We start from the raw sequence: 26,267 nt of genomic DNA, 5'->3' as shown, positions 1-26,267 counted from the left end.
AGGAGAGTGGCGAGGAGTGTCGTGTGGAGTCATCAGGGAAGAAGGGACGTGCGATAGGTAAATGCTGTACAAGATGATGGGGTGTGGGGATATTCAAAGGTAGATGCGGAGCGGCGAGGAGTGGTGCCCAGGGAATTGGTGGCGGCGGAATGGTGGTTAAAACGACGTTGGACTTTGGACAGTTTCTGTGACATAAGTGCTACATTTCGAGCTAAGCTATATGGGTCGTTAGTTGCGAACCGAATTTCTGCTTTGCGCCACAATTTCAACTGCCACCCACTTTTCCACATACACCCTATACGAATTGTTCTCTATACATGTATATATTCACGCCAGAACTCCGAGATACGGAGAAGTTAGTCTCAGGAGATGGGGCAGGAATTGAATGTTACAAGATAGGTTCTTGTGCACCCCACTTTTTGCTACACTCGCCCTTTTTTCGATTAGGTCCGTTACGCTGATGAAGACAGTTTTTTACGTGGTGATTTTATTTCTTCCTTTCCACCCACCATTGCCGTACACAGTTATAGAAGATGCGAGTGGCTGTGTGGGGGAGCACTCACTTTTCTTACTTTCTATTTCATGACGAAAGACTGGGCCATTCAGAGAAATTGAGTGACAAATTTATGAGGGATAACCACAAATATTAAATGCAGCCAACACACGAGATTTCAACCGTACATCTAAACTGGGTACATTATTAACAAGTCGAACCTTTTCATACATACTTGATAGAAGAAATAATTTGAAAATATTTCATTCAGCAGCTTTTTACATTGTTACTGTTTTATCATTTAACTTCTAATAATGAAGTTAAAAACAGATTCCAATACTTTCAATGGACATTTTGTGATGCAATATCACGTTCTACCTTGAAATGACAATTATTTTATGCATGTGTAGCTATTTAGAGTAATAATAATCAATTTTCGTTAACATAGGAGAAAATGTCCAGGTTATTAGAGTAAATCTAAGTCACAGAATGCCCTGTATCCGCTAACAAATATATTCCAGGGTTACGTAAGATAATTTGCACAAGCTTAGTAGGGGTGGTCATTTGCAGGGAACTTTTAGAAGCCTCAACTCACAATAATCTTATTCTAATTAGAGTCTGCAGAGGCAGCATCGTGTGCTGCTGGGATGGGGCGGTCTCGGTACCATTATTAATAGCGCAACTCCGTCACCCCTTGTGCACTTGTATCTGCAGCATTCGCTGTCGTCCACCCGACTAATATGGAATATATGGAAGTATGTCGATGTGGTCAGAGTCGAGAGGAATGGGATTGTCTCTAGAATGCAAATATAGTTTCGTGGTAGTTGCTTGATGCGCTTCTCTAGAATTCACGATCCACCTATCCCACTTTCGAGCTGCATCTGCACGTTTGTGGCGAAAAGCAACATCCCGAGTGGTGTCCAGGTTCAGGTTCACAAACCAAATGACGATTGTATATGTATCTTCTCAAATTCTATATTCCAAGCATGAGAATTTACTTTTGGACCGTGGACAGTGCAAAAAGAAGGGAGAAGTGTAAATAAGTATGAGCATTTACATAGCCAAAAACCACCTCCATATTTAAATATATATATACGTACATAGGGTATTGGGGACTGGAAAGGCACATACAGACAGATTCTCAAATTGACTATAAGGTTCAATGGAGTGTTGTCTGTTCTTTTTGTAGGCGATTTTTTGTCAGTTTTGAGGGTTTGAAGGTATACGTTTGTACTGGTTATTCCGAGAAATGTGCTCGGAGCGCAGAGGAATAGGTATATTTTCCCTGAATAATTTTAATTAAAGTTTTCTGCAATTTGAGCATCTCTGTGTACTGTATTTCATATTAAATAAAATACCATAGCAAAGCAAAGGAAGCGTATAGGAAATATATGTAGTGTCCATCTCGAGTGAATTCTGCGGAATATCGGGAGTTTGTAGCGAGAACTCTATTTGACTTGCACGTGCCATATTTTAGGCGAGCATTTGCTTTTCTCGAGCGCAGGACAGCGGCGTATTCCGGGTGGCCGTGCAGAGCACACACACACAGGGGTTTATGTGAACACTCCCCCTGAATGTGGGAGAAAATTGTCGAGAAAGCGGAGGATATGTACATAGGAAAGTGGGCACCGGGGGATGCTGGGACGAAGAGTGGATGGCAAATCGCGTTCGAAGGTCCAACGGTCCGCGGTTACCGTGACAGCAATTCTAGAGAATTTCTCATCTGTTCCACCCTATGAAAATAGTGGAGAGCACCAGTGGGGATTCCGGTGGGGCGGGCGAGTGTGGGAAGTGAGAAATGCCGAGGGGTGGGTGGCTTTGAGTTCTAGATTCAAGATTGGAGTGGTAAACATGGTCTTATATCTCCGTATATGTACAGCACCAGAGCGGTATAGCGTACGTATATTGGAGAAAATCTCGCCGGGGGTGGGGAGAAACTCAGAGAAAGGACATCAGCATTGGCTATCTCGGCCAAAAGCTCTCCGTTTTCTCGGCATCGTCGACGTTGTCCGAATTGGCGTTTGTTGGACCACCAACTCTGCACAACCCCACATCGTATTTGCTTATGTGGAGCCAAGAGGGAAGTTTTCGGACGGGGTTGCCGAGAGGTGAGGCGAGTGTCGCAAACTGGTCAGCAAACTTTGAATATTATACATTCCGCATGAAGCATATACAATTACCATTTTATGTCCTTCATATCTTATGCACAGGAGACGAAGACTGTCACTGAAATGCAAAATGACCAGCGATGCGGTGAAGCTTTCAACCCCCCACACACCGAACTTGTGAGAGAGCAAGCAAATTGGATGGGCGGGTGTTCTGCGCCAAAGTGAAGGCATAATCAAATTAGTTATTCACTAGTTTACTTCCTAATCAATCTTTTCAATTAAACCATATTTCACTGTGCACTCACAAAGGGGGGCAAATGTGGTCGATATATGGAAAATTCATGCTTACATTGATGGCAATTTTCAGCAACAAACAATACAAGCGACACAATATCTGAAAAATGCGCACCGTCCGTATAATGAAATTAATTGAGAAGAGAGCATGAAAGTTCGTAGCAATTAAGTGAGATATCAAAACAATCCCCACCCTAATTGCTGGCTAAAGAGAAAAAAAAGAATATAACCATCCTCACTGGGTTAAGTAGTGCTGTACAACCACGACAATCAGTCAACAGATTTCACCCCATGATGTTATATCACATTGAACTTAAGTCCTTTTTGTTCCATTACATAACTTTTTCTTCCTCTGTCGCCCATCCCACTGCCGTATTTCATTTTTCATACTCTACAAGAGTGTTCTATTATATGAGCGGAATGTATAAAAGTTCTGAATTTATACTTGCAACAGGTGGAACACTCGTATTCACATTTATTACATGAACTTGACTATTACAGTCACACAATGATGATGATGATGATAATGATGGCATGATGCCGATTATGGAAAATGAAAGTCCATCCTTATTCTTTTTATCTTCTCAATCTATTTTTTTTACTGGTTTGCGAATGTCAACAAATATTTCCTTTTTCCACCATTAACATACGGATCGTGACAAATATTGCAAATTATTCACACTAATAAGGAAAAATGAATCTCACTAAAACTATATATATTCCCATATAAAAACAACTTTTAATTTGTCCGCAAATTATACGGATTGAAGCACTGAAGTGATTTCTTCAATTGATTCAATATGTTCATAAGACGGAAGAAGAAGAGTTTAAAGTTGGAAATAACTTAAGAATGGGCAAACATCCAAGTGGGTTGAATGGGGCTTTTGAGAGTTCCTCGCTAATCTTAATCATCAATCATTACTAAGCAAACCGAATAAATACTGTATGTGGTTTTAAAAGAAGAAACAATGTTTTTTTTCAGTAAATATTTGAGTTAATTTCTTGCACAATTCGACCAATTACGAGATAGATTATTCGAAAAATAAATAAATCGTAAAATATTCCTTGTCAGATACCCCAAATCATTTTTCAAAACATAAATATGCCAGAAACAATAGTTCGATGACTCTGATCTAATGGCTTATTGAATTAGAGAAGGAAAAGCGAAAGGGTTGTTTCGCAATAAATCATGGTTCTTTCATTAAAACTTGAGCACACGAGAATCACAGTGAGAGAGAGGAGAAAAGTCATCAGAGATTGGCTGGAAGGTTGAGTGGAAAAGTGTATTTATGTCAGCACAGCCGTAAAGAATTCACTTGTAATACGGTAGTTTAATGGCAAGTTTACAGCATATTTTATTGGGATGTATTACGACCGAATAAAGTGCTTGTTGGGTTTATGAAAATTATCTCACTTAAAAAGTGATAAAATTTCAGGGTGTGTAAGTATAAATTTCTCATGCTCGGTGAACCAGGAGTGCTTGGGGTTGAGTCCGGGAATCTGACTCGATATAAAATTCATGGTGAAAATGTGATTTATTCGCCTCATAATCCAATTGTCCTAATTGGTGTTATGTACTATTTAATCCCGACATTTTCCAGTCCATACATAGAGGCGCAATGGATAAACAACCTGTTCCCAATAACTACTGTACTCCACATAAAAATGAGGGGTATTTAATTTTTCGGAATGGGGAACAAGAAGTCAGACTGTTTGTGAATGAAAGAAAGCCCTGGTTTGCTTAAGACTTAGGGTGTTCATAAATAATCAGAATTCTGTATAAGCATCGGAGTCATTATATAGCAGGAGTGGAAGAAAAATGGGGTGCTGAAATTCACATTTCCATTCATTTTCTCTCCTCCATCCATACAATATTTAACATACATATTCCCACAGTATACGCACGAATATAGCATTGCATAGGAGATGAAGCTATTCCGATTATATAAAGCATTAAATAGCAAAGTGTGTATAAAATGATGTCAGGAATTTAACAAACTCTCATTCTATTGTGTGTACGACTTTCGTTTCCATTAAACAAGATTATGGTGCTGACCTACGTTAATAATTTTGTTGTTATGAAAGTCAATTACATATATATACATAAAAATCTATTTACTTAATACACACTTTTAGTCTTTTATATGTGCTAACCTTTTATACATAATACCACTTTTGTGGACTACATAAATCTTTTCATTTATTTATTTTTTATCAACCATTTATGTACTAGTTACTTATACGAGCTCTCTCTCTTCGTTTTATTTGCACAGGAGCGTATAGTGTGTTTAGTGTTTGGTACTATATTTATTGGCGGATGGGGTGAATTGGAGGCTATGGCCTGAGGTAGGTGTGGGGCACAGGAGCTGCTTCTCACTGGCAGTCCCTCAATTCAATTCAATGATGCCGGCCGATGTGGGGGAGGCAGAGATACAGGCTCATTGAGAGGAAGAAGGATGTATTTTTATCGCTCTCCGTCCCCCCTCAGATATAAACGACCGAAACAAATTGCTTCAGAATTAGTAGATGAGATAACGGCAAGTCAATGGGAAAATTTGTTAGTCAAACTTCGGGAGCTTTTTTATGTCGTCTCCCATGCTGTGATGGTCTTTCAAACCTACGGGCGGTTGAGCTGGGTCAGGGTAGGGGTGTATCACTAATGATCTGTAGATTCGGCAGCCGTCTTTGGGTAACTCTGGCAATGTGTGGTGCAATCCAGATGACAATTCGAGACACTCTGTGGCTCAATGTCGCTGATTCGCCAATTTTCCCCGTTGCTCTATGAACTCCTGCCATCCGATCGTCAGACCCATTCCTCCGGTATCGCCGGTATCGAGTGTCAAGTTATTTTCAGTACTTTTTTCGTCTTCATCTGCTCGATTCCTCCTTCGGCGCGGCGGTGCAGAGCGAAGGGAAATTGCTATTCTGACTCGACATGCACAGTGCTATAGACCTGCTTCTTCCTCTTAATATACATGTACATATGCGATGGTGGCTGATGATTTTGTTTCCTCCGTCTGCGATATACTTCGTGTACGTCTATATACAAATGGAGTGCTCGGCCATGGAGGATGGGGATGGAAAATGTAGGAGTTTCCATCCAATTCCACTTGGTCGTCTTTGAAAATATCCAGCGTCCATCGGAAAGCTTATGTGAAAGTTCCACTTCCACACAATACTCCACATAGCAGGGAACTATCTTCAATAATGGGTGAGCGGTGGGGTCTGGCGGGGGTGGATTGTGAGGCGCTCGAGGGCGAGCAGGAATATGTGCTCTTCTGTCCATTTGGTACAATATAGATGATGAGTGAAGTTAGACATAGAGGAAAATATATATGGTGGACAACACCGTCAGCAAGGGACCAGTTTTCCTCCACATCGTGAAGCAACCAGCGATGTCGTTACCATCGTCGTCATCACCCTTTGGAGTTGACCGACCAAAGAGCTCGGGTATCCCAACTGTCCTTACCGCATCTCTTGCCCCAGCCCCTGGCCCATTATTATTTCAATCATGTAGAGATGTGCAGTGGTGCCGGGAGGTGGAATGGAGTCAAATGGAACTGAGAATCGTAGTGTGGCGTCCACCATGAGGTCCTCTCGCTCTCCTCAATATTATGCTCACATGCCATTCGTTTGATATTATACACATTTGGCACTGTATGTGATGGTCTTCCGCCTAAAATTGAGGTTTCGACGCCCCCTCCCCGGGGTCTGGAACCCCAGCGTAGGCCTCGGGTGGTCACCGAGGCGGAATTCTGACGGGTGGGGGCTTTTCTGCTGTGTATGGTGATCGTAAGACGGAAATTCTATTAGTACAGCATGGCAGTCGAAGAGATGGTCGGGGCTCCCAGATAGGAAGTATCGCCCAAGCTATGTATGTACCTCGCCCATCCGTCTTTGGGCTTGTGTGCACACAAGAAGCCAGGATAATAAGTGGAATACATTAAGAATTGGAAATGTCGAAAGTGATAAATCTTGAATGTGAATAATTTTCACAAGATTCTATGCAACGTCCGCATACGTTGCGCCATGTACGTCGGGATATTTAATAAACAAGCTGATTGCTAAACTTATATACATATACAGCATCCTACATCCTCAGCTTGGCTCTTGGTCACCATATTTTGTGGTCACCACCCGCCCGCCACCTCGGCTGTGCGGCCCTCGTCTTGAAATTCTCACTCTTAGATGCCTCATAGTCCACCCCATTCCTCCGCCTCGATATTCGTGTATATGCACATATATATTGAATGTGACTAAGAGAGTTGTGGAGCCTTCAAATGAGAAGCCCTTGTTCTCCTCACGTCCCGCCTTCGTTGTCCACTCATCCAAATGCCTCCGAAACATTTCTCTGGAACCAAAGCATCCAGAGTCGTAGTTCTGTGCTGATTTCGCAGGACACACTTCTGATTCTGTGTGCGTGCGTTCTTTGTTTTCTTTAAGAGGAGTCTCAGAAGGAATGTGTTCAGTTAATAAGCCATTTTGTTTGAAGATCAAATACCCAGGAAATTACTGATATTTTAATCATATTCTAAATGTATGACTAAATTGTACACCGGATACTATATTGTAACATTTAACAAGGTAGAAATTAAATTTGAATAAACCACATGAAAATATAATAATTGATGACTTGCTACAGCTATAGTTGTTATAAAATAACTTTTCATTGAATTTGTGGAATTTGCCATGATTCTGTGCTCACTACGTCTCTGCCGAATAGACATAGAATAGTTAGTTCAACTCGCCAGTTTGGACCGCCACCATCTCCACCCTGTTCATGTACACAGAGCCCCATATATGTATGTGCTTCCTCCTCTCCCACCCCAACACCTACGGCGACGACGACGCCAAGCAAGCGTTCTCTGCCTCGGTTGAGTTCATAGTGTTCCACGTCTAACATTTGCCACGTCTCTGACGGTCACTTGAGTGCACTAATGTACTGGACTAGCCGATAGACACGGTTCTAACAAGATGGCCGCCGCGCGGGCCGGCTGGGTAGCTTAAAAGCGATGTGGGGGCCTCTCATATACATAATACATAGCCTCTATGTGGTCTTATATGCGATCCACTGTGCGCCTCAAGTATATTTGTACATAAGTATAATGGGAAGGACTTCCACTGCGATGTGTGTTAGTGCTCGGCCACCCACCGTCTCTCTAGCGGAGCCCCTAAGGTGGCCATGGCGGAGCAGCGCCCACCCCCAGCTGCCGGCCAGCTTGAATTGGGGACGGATTCTGATGTTTCTCTCTCACTCTGGAAATTGAACGCTCAACATCCCCCACTCCTGCATATGGTGGACCATACAAGGAGCAGATATATGTATAAGGTGAGGGCATGTAGGATCCTAAAGGTATCTACATACGACCGTTGCCATATAAATGCGAGGAATACTGTATGTTGGCTATTGCTGAGATGTGACGAAGTTGTGAATAAACGCGCATGATGGGGTGGTCAGAAGGTGGGCGAGGGGCGGCGGCGGAGTCTTCCACCCAGGAAAATGTAGATGGACGAGCACGGAGCACACATAGTGGGTGGACAAACGGACAGAAAAGCGCTGAATTGAAAGGAAGAAGGAGTTTGGACTTCAAAAACGAACACAATATGACGGTGAGATCCTCCTTTCTCTCTCTCTCTCTCTCTCTCTCCCCACGGATGCCAAATACAAACTGAGATTCATTCTCCCAGTCGCCACCGTCCCTCCACAGCTCTCGTGAACAATTACTCACAATCACGAAAGTTGACGCAAGACTCAAGTCCATTACGAATTCACGTAGGAAATAATCAGCACCCTTGCTGAAAATTCATCAATATTCCAAATATACGCTCCCGCTCACGGAAGCGATATGTGCGACTTTCCAGGGGTGGGCTCACCTCAGCCCAGACTATTTAGTGCCTTAAATGACTGACCGGCGCTGGGGAAGGGGTTAGCGAAGAGGGAAGACTGTGTCCACTGTGCTTGTTTGTGTATATTTATCTGGAAACCTTATCGCTAATTTGACACGAAATTGGCATTGTTAGTTTGGATTCGCTTCTCAAACTAACCGAGCAACCTCCATTGTCCACTATAATTATTTTAGCCGTGTTTTAGGGGTCTCTCTCCAAAGCTGTCGCTGCTCATTTATGTGCACATGGGTACGAAAGTCCACTCGCACCGTGATTCATCCCTAACGGCTAAGAAACACATAAATCCTCCATTGAATACCCCCCACCCAATGCCATTGAGTGCACCAGTGTTTCAGAGAAAATGCCAAATATCCGCCAAAGTTGGCGAGCAAGGGACGGAAAGTGTGAGAGGGCAAACATAGATAAAACACTGTTGGATTTATGCAGCCCAAGAGCGGGTAATTATGTTATCTGGATGCATCGTAAAAGTATTACTCATTTTACACTGTGACTTTGAAGGAAAATTTCGTCATATGCGACTCGCCGCAATAAAACGAATCGCTCTAGTCTCGACGCTATTTGGCTCCAGTACACTCAGGCAAACTTCCAAGAGGTTATTAGAGACAGCGCGAGGTTCATTTACAATGCTTAGTTCACATAACAACTATTTCACTCATTAATGCATTTATTACCTGGATTACCATCGAATGGTATTGATTAACACCCCAGAACACAGTGAATAAAATCTCAAATTTACTTAGTGTTTAAATGTGATGAAAAATCTGATAGGAATAAAAAAAATTAAACGAATGCACAAACGTGACTTCATGCGCGGAATTCTACCTAAATGCGATGAAATTAAATTTTTTTGTGCCGAAATGAGAATGTCAGCTAACATTTGCGCTGCGTTTGCTCTGAGTGCATGGTCAAATCTTCTTTTCGGTCGAGATATTTTTGGCGAGAAATAACTTGGGCACATTTCATTAAAATGACTCGTGTTTGTGAATATATATTTGCTTTGGGCCGCGTGTTGGCAATTTCACCATATCTTCCTCCGTTCCGTCGAATGGCAAAAATGCGAGAGACTAGAGCCACGCACACATGTGTGAAAGTGTCACTTTGGGCCCAGAGAGAAAGAAGATTATGGTTGGACCGTGCTGTAAGAAGAATCGAGCCGAGCTAAAACCACCCCCTATTTTCTCCGCTCTATATCATCTCTGTATATCACATACGGCCACCAGGCCTTGTGCTGATCTCGTGATAGTGGCAACGACGTTCGCAGGAAAAAAAGGACGCTGGCATTTGTCACTGACAAGAACCGTGGTCCTGATGCTGCTGACGCATATACAATCGCCATAAGCTCCCACACACACATTCACCACACCCCCGGGTAGTCCGCCCTTCGCTGAATTTATCCCCGACGACGATGAACCCAACACGGGCTAGGCGAGAGAAAAAAATCGTAAATAAGTAAGGGATGCGAACACAACTCCACTTCCCGGAGCTCTCACCATCGTAAGATATGGGTGTTTTGGGCGAGGGACGGTGAAACACGAAAATATCAGCGGGTGCAGAATTTCCAGGATATTTCTGTCCACCATAGCCCTCCTCATCTCTCTATTTAAGCGCACACATAAAACATACCCTCCACTTTTGCCTCATCCAACATACACACAAGAATGGCCCATAGATATAGCTCTGCACGGGGGCAGAAATACAAGAAAAAACCCTGAAGGATGTGGCTCTCTAGGTAGAGGGACGATGTGCAAAAAAAGCGTCTACTGGAAATGTATTTGCGCGACAAAGTGGTGGAGGGTTGTAAAATTACAAGGGTCAAACTGGGGGACGACTGAATAATTTAGGAGAGTTCTGTGTGAAAAATTTCTCATCTAATGCTACAGAAATTCCCCATCAGCGACACTCGCTTTGGCGCCAATACCCAAATACACGCAAACCAGATACAAATCGCTCATTCACTGTACAGCGGGCACCGCTCAATTTGCCTTCTGCTGTGCGATAAGATTGTTCTCGATTTTGGCTGGATTTTCAGTACAAACCGCAGAGGGTTGCAACTTTTTTGGTGCTCTAAAGTCACGATAAATATATAGTTTTTACAATGTAATACATATATACATCCTTGAAGTTGATATTATCTCATTAAAATCCGACGTAATTTACGTTGACGCAGAATATACACTTTTTTTTTAATCTCTTTTTGTGCGATTACAGAGCACATGCTTCTTTTTGTGTATTGCCATTTAATATTTGGGCTGTACTGATTTCTGGATATTGCAAAAACTTTTGATTATTGTTCTTTTTTCTGTTCGACATTTACGATATATTCAACCTTGCAAATCATATTTTTATAATTATATTTTACGAAAACAAATAGCTGGGCTTTTTAGTTTAACTAGCAAGCAATTCACTCTCTTGTCTCTATTTAGAGTTGGACATTTGGTCGGTTGATCTCGGAAGTAATATAGTAAATAGAGGAAAATCCCTCCAACAGTTTCATAAACTGAGGGTGAATATTTGAGTTAAGGAACAGAACTTGCAATTAAGCTAATGAAAATGTGCGATTATTGTCCATTCCCTTTTCCGAATTGTGACAAAAGCGTCGCCAATGTGCGATATATCGGATGAGCTGCGCTACGCTGAAATGGTGGGCTGCTTGGAAATATGGAAAAGTCGTTTCTCATCAATCACTCCCCTGCCACACAATGCGTGCGGATTCAACCCATTTCCTTCCCGCACCATCGCATTGCCGCTCTTGGTGCATTCACGCACAAAAATAGGTGCGTGAGCTGACGGGATTTTGCAGGGATGATTACAGGATGGTGGGAAATTGCAAGGGGACCCTCTGACAGCCCTCCGTGCCATTTTTCGCGAACGGAAACCCTCAGTTTCAGAATGGACGAAATCAATTCCGCAAGAGCTGCACTGCACGCGCCTGCACATGCATCGAGCGGATTGCGTTGGGGGAGTGTTGCGAACATCCTCCCCAGCGGCACTGTGCGCTGAATGAATAAATAAATTTAATTGCAAAATTACTGTGACATGACGGTCCAAATATCCGTTCGATGTGTGCGCCAAGGGGTGGCGGAGTGGAAGTGAACGGGGGGCTCGCAAGATGAGCCACAGTCGAGGGTTAGATTTTTATTTCGCCATCATCCCACCCCTTGCATGGAATTGAATTAGCGAGCGCTGCATGAGGATTTCTGACCACCTGCCGGGACATTTTGCGCTCACCCTGAAAATTGATCCACCACGGCAGAATTCGTAGAAATCCGAAGAACCCTTCTCCCAAGCACGCCATTGGAGTAAGAATTTGCCAATGCAGCTGAAATCGAGGGGAAACATTGGCGACAGTGTTTACCCTCAGGAAGTGAAAGTCCAAAAGAATTTAACATATTTCCGCAGACTCACGAAGGTTCCTTCTTCTAATTTGCACACTAAATAACACGCCTCTTTCGTAAAGCGATTAGGATTGCAATCAGAAAATGATTGGAAATACAAATGCTGCGGAAGTAAGTTTTGGGGTTAAAGTTTGACTCGATTATGTCTTAAAGCAACTGAACAAAAATTCAAGTCAACTTCGGTAGCTTGGGTATGTTTTATTTATTTGTCTTAGTTGGCAAGTAATATTCTTCGGAAATCAATTTCTGAAAAGATATTTCTACCCTTTGTAAAACATACAGATATTTATAATTTTGACAATGTTCCACTATCATAAAAATGCATCGCTTGTAAAACACTTTGTGAATTTTCTGAAGAATGTTCGCACCGCCAACAATTGACTTCAGCAGTGACGGTTGGCTAATCCACTAAATTACCCTGCAGAGCCCTTTTTTCAGAGACCTCTTTCCATTGTTTCAGTTTGCGAATCCTCAACCCAAATGCGATTGCAAGTGTGTCCGATGAAGCCCATCTAATTTGGAGTAACACCAAAATCTTGGGCAAAAAGAGACAAAAGAAAGACAGCAAACCAACTGATAATCCATTGGCATATGCAAGTTTTGTGACTCTGGCTCAGTGTGCACCAAATCGTTACTTAATAGCCGAACGGATTTTTAACGAGACTGAGCCTCCGATTGCTGAAACTCATGCGCGATGGCTTTGGACTTTCCTAATCACTTTCTCGAGTCGAGGCATCAGTGGAAGAGATGATATTAGCGAGATAGGAATTTTCCTATGAGGCCGTCAATTTGGAGAAAACTCCGCATGCCCAGCAAGAGTTGCGTGAATCACTCCACGACAATTCCAATCGCATCTTTGTTGCCTTCAAATGGGTTTTATGGTTGCGTTTGTGTGAAGGGCAAATACAGAGCGATGCCAGAGATCTATTGGGAATTTCCTAGAAAACTCAGGTCGAGTTTTACAGCATTATTGCCTTTGCAAGCCTTCAAATCACGGTGCGCGAAGATAAACCCAGTGAGGATGGCTTAAGTGGCCTAAAGAGTGACTCTCTTGTGATGGATTTCTTGTGTCTCGCCGTGCGTTGTGCAAATGGCTCGGTCACCCTTCCAGCGACGCAGGTAGTTTTACCTCTTATTGCTTTTGCAGAATTCTATATATAATCAGAGATTTATTGTTGGCAAATGCCACCCTATTTCTGCGCAACGGACAAAAATTCCATCCCCTGCATCAATCGCTCACTGTAAGTGATCCCGTGCTCGGATGCCAATAGAGCGAGTGGAGGTCGTTGGGAAAATGTTGAATTAAACAGAAAATTCCACGGAGTTGTTGTAATTAGACTTTGGGGGAGAAGATGGTGCTCATGAGGGGACAATAATCCCCTTTGCCTTCCCAGTGGCCGAGGAGAGGAAAAAAATCCAATATCGCCGCCAGCGGAGGAAACCCGTGAACGTGGATGTATATAATGGAGAGCTGGGAGCGCTGCTGGAGCCGCAGTCATTGTACATAATTCCTCCTCAGCGTGTCGGCCCCAGCGGTGATAAGTAGGAGATGGCGTTTGTGTCATTTGGCGCTGGAAGACGGGGATGGGCAACGAAACTCAGATGACTGGCGAGCGAATGTACATTATGCCCAATAACCCGTGACGAGGACTTGTACTTTGCACGTCGCTCCTCGACGCTCCTCCGGCCACTGGAGCGCCGTCATCCCCGCTATTCCCGCCCCCAACCCTACACACGGCGTTCTGGCCTCGTCGCCGGAGAGACAATGCATGGAAAGTCCATCCGGCAGCCACCCACTCATCCAGGCTCCCCGCTTCACTCTGCGAGTGTCACCCATCCCGGGGGGACGCAGAAGCCACCCCCAGAGAGGTGCATACAAATGCACAAGCGGAATACCAGAGTATCCTCCTGCACTTGGGGTGGCGGTCGGTATCTCTTTGGCGCTCTCGCCATCCTCGCAGCCATCAGGGAACATGACTTTCACATAGATTTGCCCACCCTCCGCTCGCTGAATAAACTATACAGAATAACGTTGAATCCTCCTTATAAAATGTACATCTCTGGGTTTTATTGTAATAAGTAAACAAACACTACCAAAGCATCGTGTGTTAAAGGTTTGCACCGGATTAGGTACGTCTGTGTGTGTGTGTGTACACAAATGCTATAAGGAAGACTGGGAATAAATGCAATCAAAGGTGAAATACCTCGCAGAGTGCTCAATCCGCAAATCTGCCAAAAGCACTTCTTGGTCAGACAGATGCTGAGTAGAAAGATTTATAATCTACATATGCACACATCTGCAGGACGAGCAAAGATTATAGTAAACCTAAGAGTTTACTTGTGAAACATTTTTCATTTTTTGATTTTAGAAAAATATAGGTCAAATAACTTAAAAGCGCGCAAAGAGAGAATGTAAAATGTTTTAAAACAAGCATGAAGAAAAAAAATACATTTTCATCTCACAATTCAGTCAGCTTATTTAGAGTTAGATAATACTCATCAATATAAGACATACAATTCTTGTGCAATTGCGAAAAAGACCGGACAGTATAAAATCCACTTTTATTTGGCGAACAGAATTGTCTTTCTATTTATTGTCAACTCCGAATTAATAAACATTGCTCTATATTTGTGAGAGAAAAAAACGCATCACTCCTCGTTTTGCATCTCGCTCAACATAGAATAGCGCGCGAGTTCGTGCAGCAGAAGAGTGGCAAAATACATCGCGTTTCCCCCAACATTTTGAACGTTTCTTTTTTCCCATATCGTTATTATTGGGGTTCGCATTGTATAGACATAAATTGCAAATTCGCGATGCATTTCTACGTCTGTCGGTGCATTTGGGGAGGGAGTTTGCCTGTGTTTGAAGAAGCAGGGCAGGAAAAAAAAACACGGGGACTTCACCACGGGAGGAACGGATTCGCGTAATTATAGTACTTTCAGCGCACCCAAGCACTCGGCGCATATTTTTGCCGCGGCAATAATGTGCATTATGCGCGCGGACACGAAGAAATCGAGGGGAAATTGGCATTAAAGTGAAAACAGTGTCCATGTGTCTGTGCCGGGAATACTGCGAGGGCCAGGAAATTTTATTGGCATTGTGCACCGATACGAGCCGACGAGGCAGAGACGAGGAATCGAGCACGCAATTTCGCGAATCAATGGGTGAAGGAGCGCATATAGAGACATTTGCATAAATTCACGCGGGGTCTGCGAGTGAAGTGTCAGATGAAGGAAGCACAACTCAGCACAATCAATATTCGCGAGAAATGCGAGATATTCTCGAGGGATTTCATGCTCCCCTCAACAGAGTTTGATCAATAATTGCTACGTGGTCTGGTGACTAATTAAATAACGCAAATCATAAGCACAACTCACAAACAGCTTCCAATATCCTATTCGCAATGTCAGTTGGCTTAATTTGTGCCAAATTGAGAAATTTACGGAGCATTTTTTGCAACATCGCACAGTCTGATGCCACAGAGTTGAAAGGAAATTTAGAGGGATTAATATAGAGTCAAATAAATGTGAATCTCACAGGCAAGAGTTTGCAGGAGAATTCTAAAAGTATTGCTATTTGTGCTATTTTATAGTGCAAAATCCGATTCTAAGCATCATCTTTATCCTTCAGTGTAAGATCTAGAGTTTGACAGCTCTATTCAATCTAAATATCTCTTTCTCGCGATTCCGAGACAATTCAACGGGACAAATTGTTCGCACAGAGATAAAATCGCCGTTGCCGATCGGCTGGGAAGGGGACAATTGAGGCTCTCCCTCCTCGGCAGCGCCACAAAAGCCGGGAAGCCTTGAAAGAGTATCAATATGCGAACTATTCGAAAGAGTGTGACTGAAAAATGTTCATTCGTGGCAGAGTTCGCGTGAAAAAATCCTCTGCGGTGACAAACTTTCTACAGACTGCACCGAATTTCTTCAGCTATGCCACCGCACCACGGGACGCATTTTACCTGGCGGATGCGTTAATATTTCACCATTGAACTGTTGCAATTCCATGAATTTTAGCGGTGGCCCTTTTCGCTCTGTGTGTAGTTGTGTGCGGCGTTGCCAGAAAAATTAGTGGCACAAATCGGACAAATAGAATGCACAGATGCGAATTGTTGGCCTTTCAAAATGCTCTTCATATCGCCCGTCTTCTCTCTCCCGTCCTCCTTCTCCCTCTCTCTCTCTCTCTCGCTGTCGGTTTTTCGCCAGAGGCCCACACGAAAGATTGTGACTCCTCTCTCGAGTGTAGTCATCATTTCTGGGGCCCAGATAACAATGAATCCAATGCGATTGGTATGGTTTTCACATGATTGACTCTTTTCCCGCCCCCCAGCCTTGCTAAGTGCAAAAAATTCCATCTTTCTCCATTTCCCTGCATCGCGCTGGTATTTGGTTATTCACGAAGGACACAAAGAGCCAAAGTCTAACGAAATTTCCTTCCTTTCACAATCCTCACTACCCCTACATTGTACATGTCTGAGAGCATAAATTCAACCCGAGTTGGTGGAAACGAGAGAAGACAATTTTTTCTGCCGCTGCTGCCTCCGGAGAAAATCCATAGCCGCGGTTTGAGTTTATCGATTTCTTCCTTTTGTTGTATGTCCTGTGTCCCTCCCCGACCCATGGCCCGAGTGTGGCCTTATTCAGCCCTCGGTGAGACGAATGGTGAGCACTTTGGCGTCCTTTCTGACCAGAACGGCGGTCCATGGCCGAGAGGGTGAGGCCTCCTCGCCATTTCGCATCGTGAATGCTTGCGTGGTGTGACTAATACAAATAAGCCCGCGCCCTGACCCCGCGCGCCGTCTTGCCCACCCACAGACCTCTTCCTAATGTATTCAGTCAGTTTCACGCTTTCCCACCAAATAAGCGCTGGATTGAATGTGGAAGCGGGTGGTCTCCCAGAGTGGACGCTCTCCGTGCATGAGGAGAGACCCATACGTGTCGCGTACGAGGGACGGAGAGCGAGGGTTGTCGTCGTAGAGGCGACACGGGGTTGGGGCTGACGCGGCTTTCTCAAATGCCAAGCCCCGGAGTTGGGGCGACGATGACGCCACCGACCAGGCGTTGAGCTTTTGTGCACACACTGACGACACAAGTCCGTAAGAGTGTTTTTGCGCCGACCGCCCCAGCTACAAATAGGAGATTTCAGCCATTCGCGCCAGGAAAGTTCATTTCTCTACCCTCAAGCAGCGAACAGCAGGCAAAATGCTCGTCTCACATGGTCCACCCCCTGGCCCCTCGTCACGCCACCTTCCGCCACCCACACCCGCGATCAACCCCTACGGCGATGCTCACACAAGGGATAGCGCCACCCCATTCCACATGACACGAATCTCCTACAGAACGGTAGATATATGACGGTCCTCCGGCTCAACCTCCGCCCCCCATCTCAGGCTCGCATGTACATGTGCGCCCCACGATGGTGCCGCACATACCCTCCCGCACCCCCCGCTGCTCTGCAGAACCTTCGCTCGCTCTTGTCGCTCGTGTCCCACCCTCCGTCAACCCCTGCCGCACACTTCTTGCCTCGTAGCCGCGACTCAAACTTCCAACATGTACACAACCACCCCGTGCACTGCTCGCCACTATATATCTGTACCAGGGGCCAAGGATAGGGGATGGCGAGTGGGTGAGTGAGAGAGAACATGAGAAAATAGCAGCACCTCCGCACGTCGTCTCCCCTCGGCGCAGCCATAGCCTTACCCTCATCCCCCACCGCTGGCATAGACAAATCGCGTTTCGCGGACCGTCCAAGCCAGACGCGGACTGGGAGTGAAATCTCGCAGTTTGCAGAAGGAGAGACTTTTGCTTTGTGGCTTCCTTTGAGCGCTTGCCGTGAGTTTTGCAGTAATTGTTTGTGAAAACCGGAGCAAGCAAGAGAGCATTTCCTCTGCAGAAATGCACACGGTACTTTTAAAGCATTTCCACGCTCAAGAAAACCGGTGACTTTAATTTTAGAATGAAGTTATTTTTACGAAGAAAAGCTATCAATTGCTTACGTTCTGTAGTATTATTTCTTGAACTTTTCAGCAAAGCGTTGGCGTTCGCGAGAAGAACAAGTAGGTCTTCATTTGACATTCGCAGACATATTTCTCCCCGTATTTCATGTCGCAAAAATAATCAGTTCAGCAGAAGTCCGGCTAATCACCCAAGAAGACTCATCGGTAATGATCTTTGATAATTGCCGAGAGACTCATTAGCCTGGCGGTGAGTTCATGAGGTGAGATCGACTGGCGGGAAGCTCTGCAGCGGCCGCACTCCGCGGGTGAAGGAGAAAGCGAAGAGCAAAAGTTGGGGACCCCTGAATTCAACCCTGTCACTCTCCATTCGACCCGACTCACACTCCAGCCCGGGTGCTGTATTGCCGTCCCAACGGATACGCGGGTCGCGAGAACGACGAAGGCGAAGGCATTGGCTGGCCAGCACACACACAGCCACGAGGCCACGGGGGAAAGCACACAGTGAGAGAGACGGAGAGTGCGAAGAGTGTATATGTATAAGGCGGTGGAAGACTGCTGTGTGTGAGAATATATAGCACACATCAGTTTAGTTTCCCTCCTAGCAGTCAGAGACCCGCCAAACTTGGAAGAGTAAGGACTGCAAATATAATCTTGGAAGGATACAATACAAATTTCCACAGTGTTTAGTTGAACATTGGCGGTCGTCCGAGTTGGTCGTGTGGACAGTGCTTCGTCTAGCCAAAGTACTTGATTACCTGCAGCTCACATGAGAGCCAAGAGTGAAGTCTTCGCCCACCCACATCTCGCGATTTTCACCTCTCTCTAAGGACACCCTGTGAAAATTCGTGGACAAGTGCCAAGAGGTCAGAGGATTTTTTTTTTCCTCCTCCATTCGAGATTCAGAGGGAGACAGAAGAACTGGTGGTGACTCTGTGAGATAAAGTGTTGAGGATATCGCGTCGCTGGAGCAGTGGTGCGAAAAAAGAGAGTTTTGTGCACAAAAGCGATCCGGTGGAACCTGCTGACCCCGAAAATTCCGGGAACAGCCTAATTAAATGATTGTGTGAGAAATATATCGGAGAAAAAACGACTCATCCAATTTGCACGAGTAGCGGTGAATTTGGAGCAACGTACGACAATCGCAAGTGAGTTTTGTCGTTGCATGTCTCTATAGAAATTTTTGGTGTTCGATTGTGGGGAGATTTGGAGTGGCCGCTAATCCAATGCAGACACGCTTTGACTTTCATTTGGCTGCCGGTTTGAGAAAATCCATACTTTGCAATGTCTGCTGTGATAAAAGCGGGAACGGAGTTTTTCGGCGAAACTTTGTGCAAATTGAATATTTATCACAACACACTCTCGCCACGGCGAAGTTGGGGCACACAAGGCGGGAGGGCGCGACAAGTATGGATAATTTAAGGCGCGCGTGATTCATTCTAAATTATTTCCGGACGCGCTCGTGGCGGAAGAGGTCTTTTTTCTCCATCACTCGTCCCGCGAGACGCGCGAGAAATCATCGGGCGCCAACTCAACCCCCAAGATAATCGCATTGCCACATTGTGGGGGTGGCAGCCAGTCCCACGCAGCATAACTTTTGCTTTTTATCCCCGGGTTTTCCTCCTTTTTTTCTCACCCGCCCTCCCGCCTCGCGAAATTGCAGCCCCAGCGCGACCCCCCGAGGTCGGGCGCAATTCTCTGCCAAGAAAACACACGTCCTGTGCGCCAGGATATAATTTTCCTTAAATTCTGGCGAGATGGAGCGCCAAGTGGGCGAGAGGAGAGCGCGAGCGTTGAAATGAAAATCACCCCTAACCCCGGGGGTGGATTTTTTCGCCCTCCCTCAGCGGCTCTTACATAACTATATTTTTATACAAAGCCACTCACACCCCAATATTGTTTGGCGCGGGTACTGTATAACCGTACAAGAAGCTATGTTGCCCACTATTTATGTCATGGGCCACCCTCATGCTCGCCGGCAAGAAGTCGACGTCCAATTCGCCAGCATAATTTTCTGTGGCCGCTTCGGTTGGGCTTCACTTTTGCCAGTTCACTGATAGAGGATTTGTGGAAAAATTCCACTGAATTTGGGCAATGCCTTTGGAGATGGTGTTCAAGAAGCAATTATTAATAGTTTATTTGAGATGTTGCACACGCCGACGAATTTCTACCTGAACTCCCGCAGCTAAACTGAAGTCATTAGGTGATTACCGGCGATAGTTAGGCAAATCCTGACCGGAGCGTGAAAAGTTTCAAAGTATCACAGCTGGGATTATCACTTTTTTTTCTATAACTAATACATTTGTCGGTGCTCAAAATGTAGTTAACAAATTCTGAGATTTTGAAAAATTCCCAAGATAAGATTGCTTCTTGGGTTTCTTGTCTTTTCTTTCTGGAGCACCTTAATTTTGCACTGCAAAGAATCCCAGTAACCTTAAGGTGTTCTGGCTTCTGCCAGCGTTTTTTTTGCCGCGGAGGCGAGCACGGACCCATGAAAAAAAGGCGAAAGAATGTGTGAGTGTAATGCGCGAATCCGACTACGTGACTTGAAGTCGCGATAATTCAGTCCCTATTTGCTGGTGGCCTCTCCCTTCTCACAACCTCCGACCTGGCGGATGGACGGAGTGACGATTCAGTGAGCCGAGTTTTTTGCCCGGCCACACACTTTCCCTGAGTGTGCAGAAAAATGGGGGTCTTTTGGCGAACGCTTGGCTGCCGGCGGATTGTGCAGTGGAGCGCGCACACGGTGGCCTCCCCATAAGCAAAAACGCCACACACGAGAGCGGTCGCTCGCGGTGTTTTCGCCCCAAATTTCTCACCAATTTTTCCCCAATTACGCTCCGACCGTCCAGAAATCACTGACAATTTGGCTGTCGCGGGGCGGTGGAAAAAAAAGAAGAACGAGCCCACGGGAGGTTTCATTGAAATGCGATGGCAACTTGTTGATCAATTCCACAAATCAAAAGCGTCTGTCAATGAATTTAATCGATGGGAATCACCCTCTGTAGCATTAGATTGTTTATCACTGATAAATTGCTTGCGTGCGGCGGGGGTTTGGGGACCGGCTGGCTGGCTGGGTGGTTTTGGAGGGAAAATTTTGTGGAAAATCTGCGAAAGGCCCCACGAGCGAGCAACGCACGTTTTTCGGCCGCCCCTCCTCGGCACTGTCGCGCTCGGCCGAAATGGGAAGTTTCCATCATGCCGCCCAGAATTGAGACAAGTTCACGATTATTGTACTTTACGGCTGTCAGGGTGTGAGACGGTGTCAAAACAGAGAGTGTGGGGTGGATACATAGCGAACAGGGGTGTGAGAGAGAGCGAGAGAGAGAGAGAGAGCTTTTTTTCGCTTCGACTTTTTTTTCCCTTCAAGCTCTGCTCCTCGCATGTAATTGTACATTGTAAATATATTGACTGCGACTGCGCCAGTCATTTTCCACATTTAGGAGTCACACACATAAACTTGATACTCTCACCCATTTTATGTATTATAAAATATTTTATGTACGAGACACACAAAACCGAAAGTAAAAGTCCTCACCCAGCAGTGGCTCACCGAAAGCTCGGGGGTGGGCGATGAAGTACATAGGAAAAGTAGAAAAGTCAGACGAACTTTTTCAAATGCAATAAATTTTTAGTATTACACAGACAGAGAGTGCAGAGAAGGGTGCCATCCGAAGGGCACACAGACCATGTGCAGCCGGAGAAAGTTTGTGTGCTTGCTCTCTTGAGGGAGTGCACTGCACTCCTTCGCCCCAAGAATTGCCGAATGAGTCTTGGGTGATTGATGATGGGGTTGAACGGAAGTTGTGGGTCAAATATCATATGTTTTTTTTCCAATACATGGCAACGCCAAAGGTACACACACACACTCTTCTAGCTCTCGCCACCCAATTTTGGCAGTGGAAAATTTGGGCCATCCCTATGGCTCACGCTCTGTGGCAAAATGCAAACAAAAAAGCCCACCCTCTGCATCACCGTCCGCCGGCAAATTGGTCCGAGAGTAGAATGTCGGGAGAGAGCAAAAGTTGATAACTTTCAGCTGGTGTCTCTGCCCTATATTAAGTTTTTATTGGTTGAAAAGCCATAACATGCTTTCATTCATCGTATTGTTACGGTGTGCAAATAAATAAGGTTTGGGTGTAGAATGAAAGGGAGTACATAGAAAAGTTGGAGAAATAAAAGAGGGGTAAAGTATCGTGTGAAATATAATGGGGAAAATGTGGAACAGAGATTCTACATAGGCACGAATAGCTGCTGTATAGAACTCTCTTGCCACGTGCTTTTTTAAAGGGGCCGTGGTAATCCTCGCCCAGCCATAACTCTCACTCATTTTTATGTTGAGCACACTGTCAGGGTGACACAGTCGTAAAAATGTGGATATGCACGCGCATAGTTCAGCTCATGTGTGAATTGTGATTCTTGGGGACAAATTGGGAATGTGGCGAACTTGTTTAGGTCAATCTTAGATCCCACTTTTGAACAAAAAATTTCTGACTGTATTTCCCTGCCTAGAGACACAAGATCAACAAGAAAATGTACCTTAAGAAGAATACGACACTTTTATGTGCGATTTCTCACCCTGACTCCTTGTCTTATATTTTTACAGATACTTCGCGTGGAACATGATGTCCACGGTTCCGGCGACGTCAAAGGGGAAGCGCCCCCTGCGACACTTAACCGCCAGCGATAAGATCGACGCTATCCAGAGGATCCATGATGGTGAGAGCAAGGCGTCCGTGGCACGAGACATCGGTGTCCCGGAGTCGACGCTGCGCGGGTGGTGCAAGAATGAGGAGAAGCTGCGCTACATGTCTCGTCAGTCTACACCAGACAAGCCCACCGCGGACAAGATGATGGACAAGATCGATGCGGCACTGGTGGCTGCTGCTGCAGCATCGGAACTGCTCAACTGTCCGCCAGAGAAGCGACAGAAGCTGGATACATCTCTGCCCTTGAACTTCTCAGCCAACGGCAAGATTAAGTACGAAGATCACTACAAGCGCTCCTCGCTCAATGGACTGGACTTGAGCGATCACAAGGGCCTGAATGGCGGGGACTTGCACCTGAATGGACTCGGTTCGGATTACAGCTCATTCGCAAAGACCGCGGCCGATCTGTCCGCGATGCAGTCCAAGGCGAAGGACATCAGTCTCAAGGGCTACGGAGCTGATCTCTCGAAGCCCAGCGACCCGTCCAAGGCAGATCTCTCAATGGCGGCCATTAGTCCTCTGTCCAACTTGACGCAATTCTCGTCGGTGGGCGGTCTGGGGACCAGTCCTCTGGCGCTGAGCTTCAACGACATCGCCACGAATCTCAACATCTTGGCACAGCTCCAAAATCCTGCATTGTCGGCCATGCCGGGACTGGGATCGCTCAGTTCATCCTCGCAATCACTGCGCTCAGCCAGGCCGAAGGGCTCCTCGGCGCAGAGCAGCCGAAGCGACATGGAGAAGAGCCAGGGATTGACGGTGAAGAATCTGGCCAAGCTGCAGCACAAGAACGCCGTGTCGGCGGCCAACGATTTGCTGGGCATGAGCCTCGATAAGGGCGGCAAGTACAAGATGTCCAGCTCGTCTGGCATGGCTCGAGACGCTCCCATGGATGACTCGCTCTGGTACTGGCTCAAATCGCAGCAGTCAATGCTGGGCATCAGCAGCCTGTACTCCAGCCTACCACAGACATCTAGTCCTCTGCATCGTACCACGCCGCCCACGCAGAGTCTGGCAGCGTCCCACACTCCGACCCCGCCGGCAGTGGTGTCCTCTCCCCAGATCACGCCACCCTCGTCCACGCCCTCCGGCGCCTCGGATGACACGAAGAACCAGATGTGGCTGTGGAACTGGTACAAGACCATGGGCGCCAGTCTCATGGGCAGTGACAAGCAATTCCTGCAGCAGCAGGCCTCGATGGGAGGCTCGAGTCCGAGCCTCGGTCAGCTGCCCCACTCCACTAATGGGATGCTCAATGGGAGCAGTGTGAAGTCGCAGAATCTCTACAACAACATCCTCTTCTCGCAGCTGACCAAGAATGACACCACTTCCGGCGGCAAGTCGGAGCCCGAGGATTTGTCGCATCATCCTCCGGCCTCTCAGTCCGCCACGAACACCGTCACGTCGGAGGAACATGGCAATGCCGATGAAGCGCACACCACTGAATTGCCCCTGCCGTCGGACAACTCGTCCACGATGAAGGATGAGCAGGAAGACATCGCCAAGGCCAGTGAGTCACCTTCACTGCCTGGTGACGCTGACACCACGCCCACAAATGGCGCTCCCGAGACCGCCGCTGACGACAGTGACAAGTCTCTGACCAAAGTGCGCGCCGTGCTGGATGATCTCCTCTTCCACAACAACAACAACGAGATCAAGGGCGAATCCACGCCAGAATCATCCAGCCCAGAGAGCAGCGTGAGCAGCTCGCTGGAGGCGGTGGAGCACGGCGAGAAGTTCTTGCAGTGGCTGGAATCGTGCAGTGATCCCAACATCACGGCCATGCAGGTGATGCAGTTCCGCTATCTGCTGCAGAGCATCAGGCTGAGTCTCAATCGGTCCACACGGGACGAGAGACGCGTGAAGATCCGCCGGCGCAAATAGGATCTACCCAAACGATCGACCGATGAGTCTCCGGGGTCCGACGTGGACGACGACGATGGGGACACAGATAGCTGGTATGATGACTTCAACGAGGAGGAGGAGGAGGAGGAAGATGACATGGCGGAAGCGGTAGAGGATGAGGACTTCGATCAGGACAACGAAGACATCCACCCTGAACTATTCTATCCGCCATCGCCCCTATAAGAAAGCACATTCAGTGCTGCTTTCGTTCCTAACTATTAGCTCCTATACTTTGTACATATTACAGGAAGCATAACATCCCCAAAATGATCACACTTTGTGCATATTGTGTAAAGTATTCACTAAACTAACAAAATATTCCATTATCTACAGCCCACAGCGGTATTTTACGCGAATCTCAATGCTGTAACTCAAGTTTTAGTGCGCTCTTTCAACTAAACATAATTTCCTCCTGTATCACTCATGAACTGTACCCCAAATATCATGAAAAAAAAGAAGATGTTTAGAAATTAGTGAATCGTACAAAATAATACGAATTTACCACAATTGAAGTTGAATAAAAAAAAATATATTGAGAAAAGAGAAACAGAATTCAAAGAGAAATCCCCAAAAATATGACACTGAAACTCCATAGAATATTCCAAAGATAAATAATGATGAAATTCAAAGTATTCAATTAATGTGTAATTTTACGATATAGCGTAGAATGTTTGTAAGATTAACCAGAGAGAGAAAAGATATCAGAGGAGGTGAACAGAAGAAAAGGAATAGCGTAATTTAAAATATCATGTAAATAGTCATTTCAGAAAATAATCGTTGAAGCATCACTGAAAATCATTAATAAAATATCACTATTGTATCATGAATACCACATGTAATAGAGGAAGTTGCGCTATGTGGACAAGTCTTTCCTCGACAATGTGACATTTTAGCTCAATTGATTCATTTGCAATTTAGACTGATTTTTTTTATCGCTGCCGATCGATGTATTTAGTTTGATTTTTTTTTACTCTACCATTCCCAAAATATATATTATGAAATCTACTTTTCAGACTGACCAATATTATTTTTAAAGGAAATTTTTTACAAGAATATTTTTGTTGTGATTTTACAGAGAGCAGCGAGAGAGGTGGAAATATTCTGTTCTCTAAGGATACATTGTACAATATTATTGAATATGTGAATATCGTTGAATTGAGATGAGATGATGTAAAAGATATGCTCATAAAATGCCAAAATACTTGCTTTCGAGTGAGTGTCTCACCAGAGAGCCACCCTCCTTGAATATACTTATTAATAAATGAAATGAAATGAGATTAAATGGTATATATAAGGTTAAATAGTTAAGAATTTGGATCTATAATAGAGTGGCAAAAGTGAATTACACCACAGATGACAACTATGTATTATATTACGCAGAAATTGAATTTACCATTATCTTATATCTTCATGTGATTATCTTAATTAAAAAAAAATGTTACAAAAGATGGTAAATTACTGAATAAAATATTTCCTTTCAAACACTTCCTCATCTCTCA

The 26,267-nt window shown here is 45.3% G+C and overlaps 2 protein-coding genes across 2 annotated transcripts in view; one reads left to right on the top strand and one right to left on the bottom strand.

Annotated features, from left to right (window-relative positions):
• LOC132257927 (coiled-coil domain-containing protein lobo) overlaps positions 1 to 26,267 on the bottom strand; it is a 65,361-nt gene that overhangs the window by 38,687 nt on the left and 407 nt on the right. The window lies entirely within an intron of this gene.
• LOC132257779 (protein distal antenna) lies at positions 18,379 to 26,247 on the top strand. The gene is made up of 2 exons (XM_059754810.1): positions 18,379 to 19,302; positions 22,761 to 26,247. The coding sequence occupies exon 2, from the start codon at positions 22,777 to 22,779 to the stop codon at positions 24,745 to 24,747; it is 1,971 nt and encodes a 656-aa protein (XP_059610793.1). The 5' UTR covers positions 18,379 to 19,302; positions 22,761 to 22,776; the 3' UTR covers positions 24,748 to 26,247.

Source organism: Phlebotomus argentipes, unplaced genomic scaffold (assembly GCF_947086385.1).
Source record: "Phlebotomus argentipes unplaced genomic scaffold, Phlebotomus argentipes genome assembly scaffold_4, whole genome shotgun sequence".
Lineage (NCBI taxonomy): Eukaryota > Metazoa > Arthropoda > Insecta > Diptera > Psychodidae > Phlebotomus > Phlebotomus argentipes.
Note: the sequence above shows the minus strand (reverse complement) of the source record. Positions and strands in the feature narration are given on the sequence as shown.

Coding starts and splice junctions, on each gene's coding strand:
- LOC132257779 (XM_059754810.1), top strand. CDS start 22,777: ATGATGTCCACGGTTCCGGCGACGTCAAAGGGGAAGCGCCCCCTGCGA.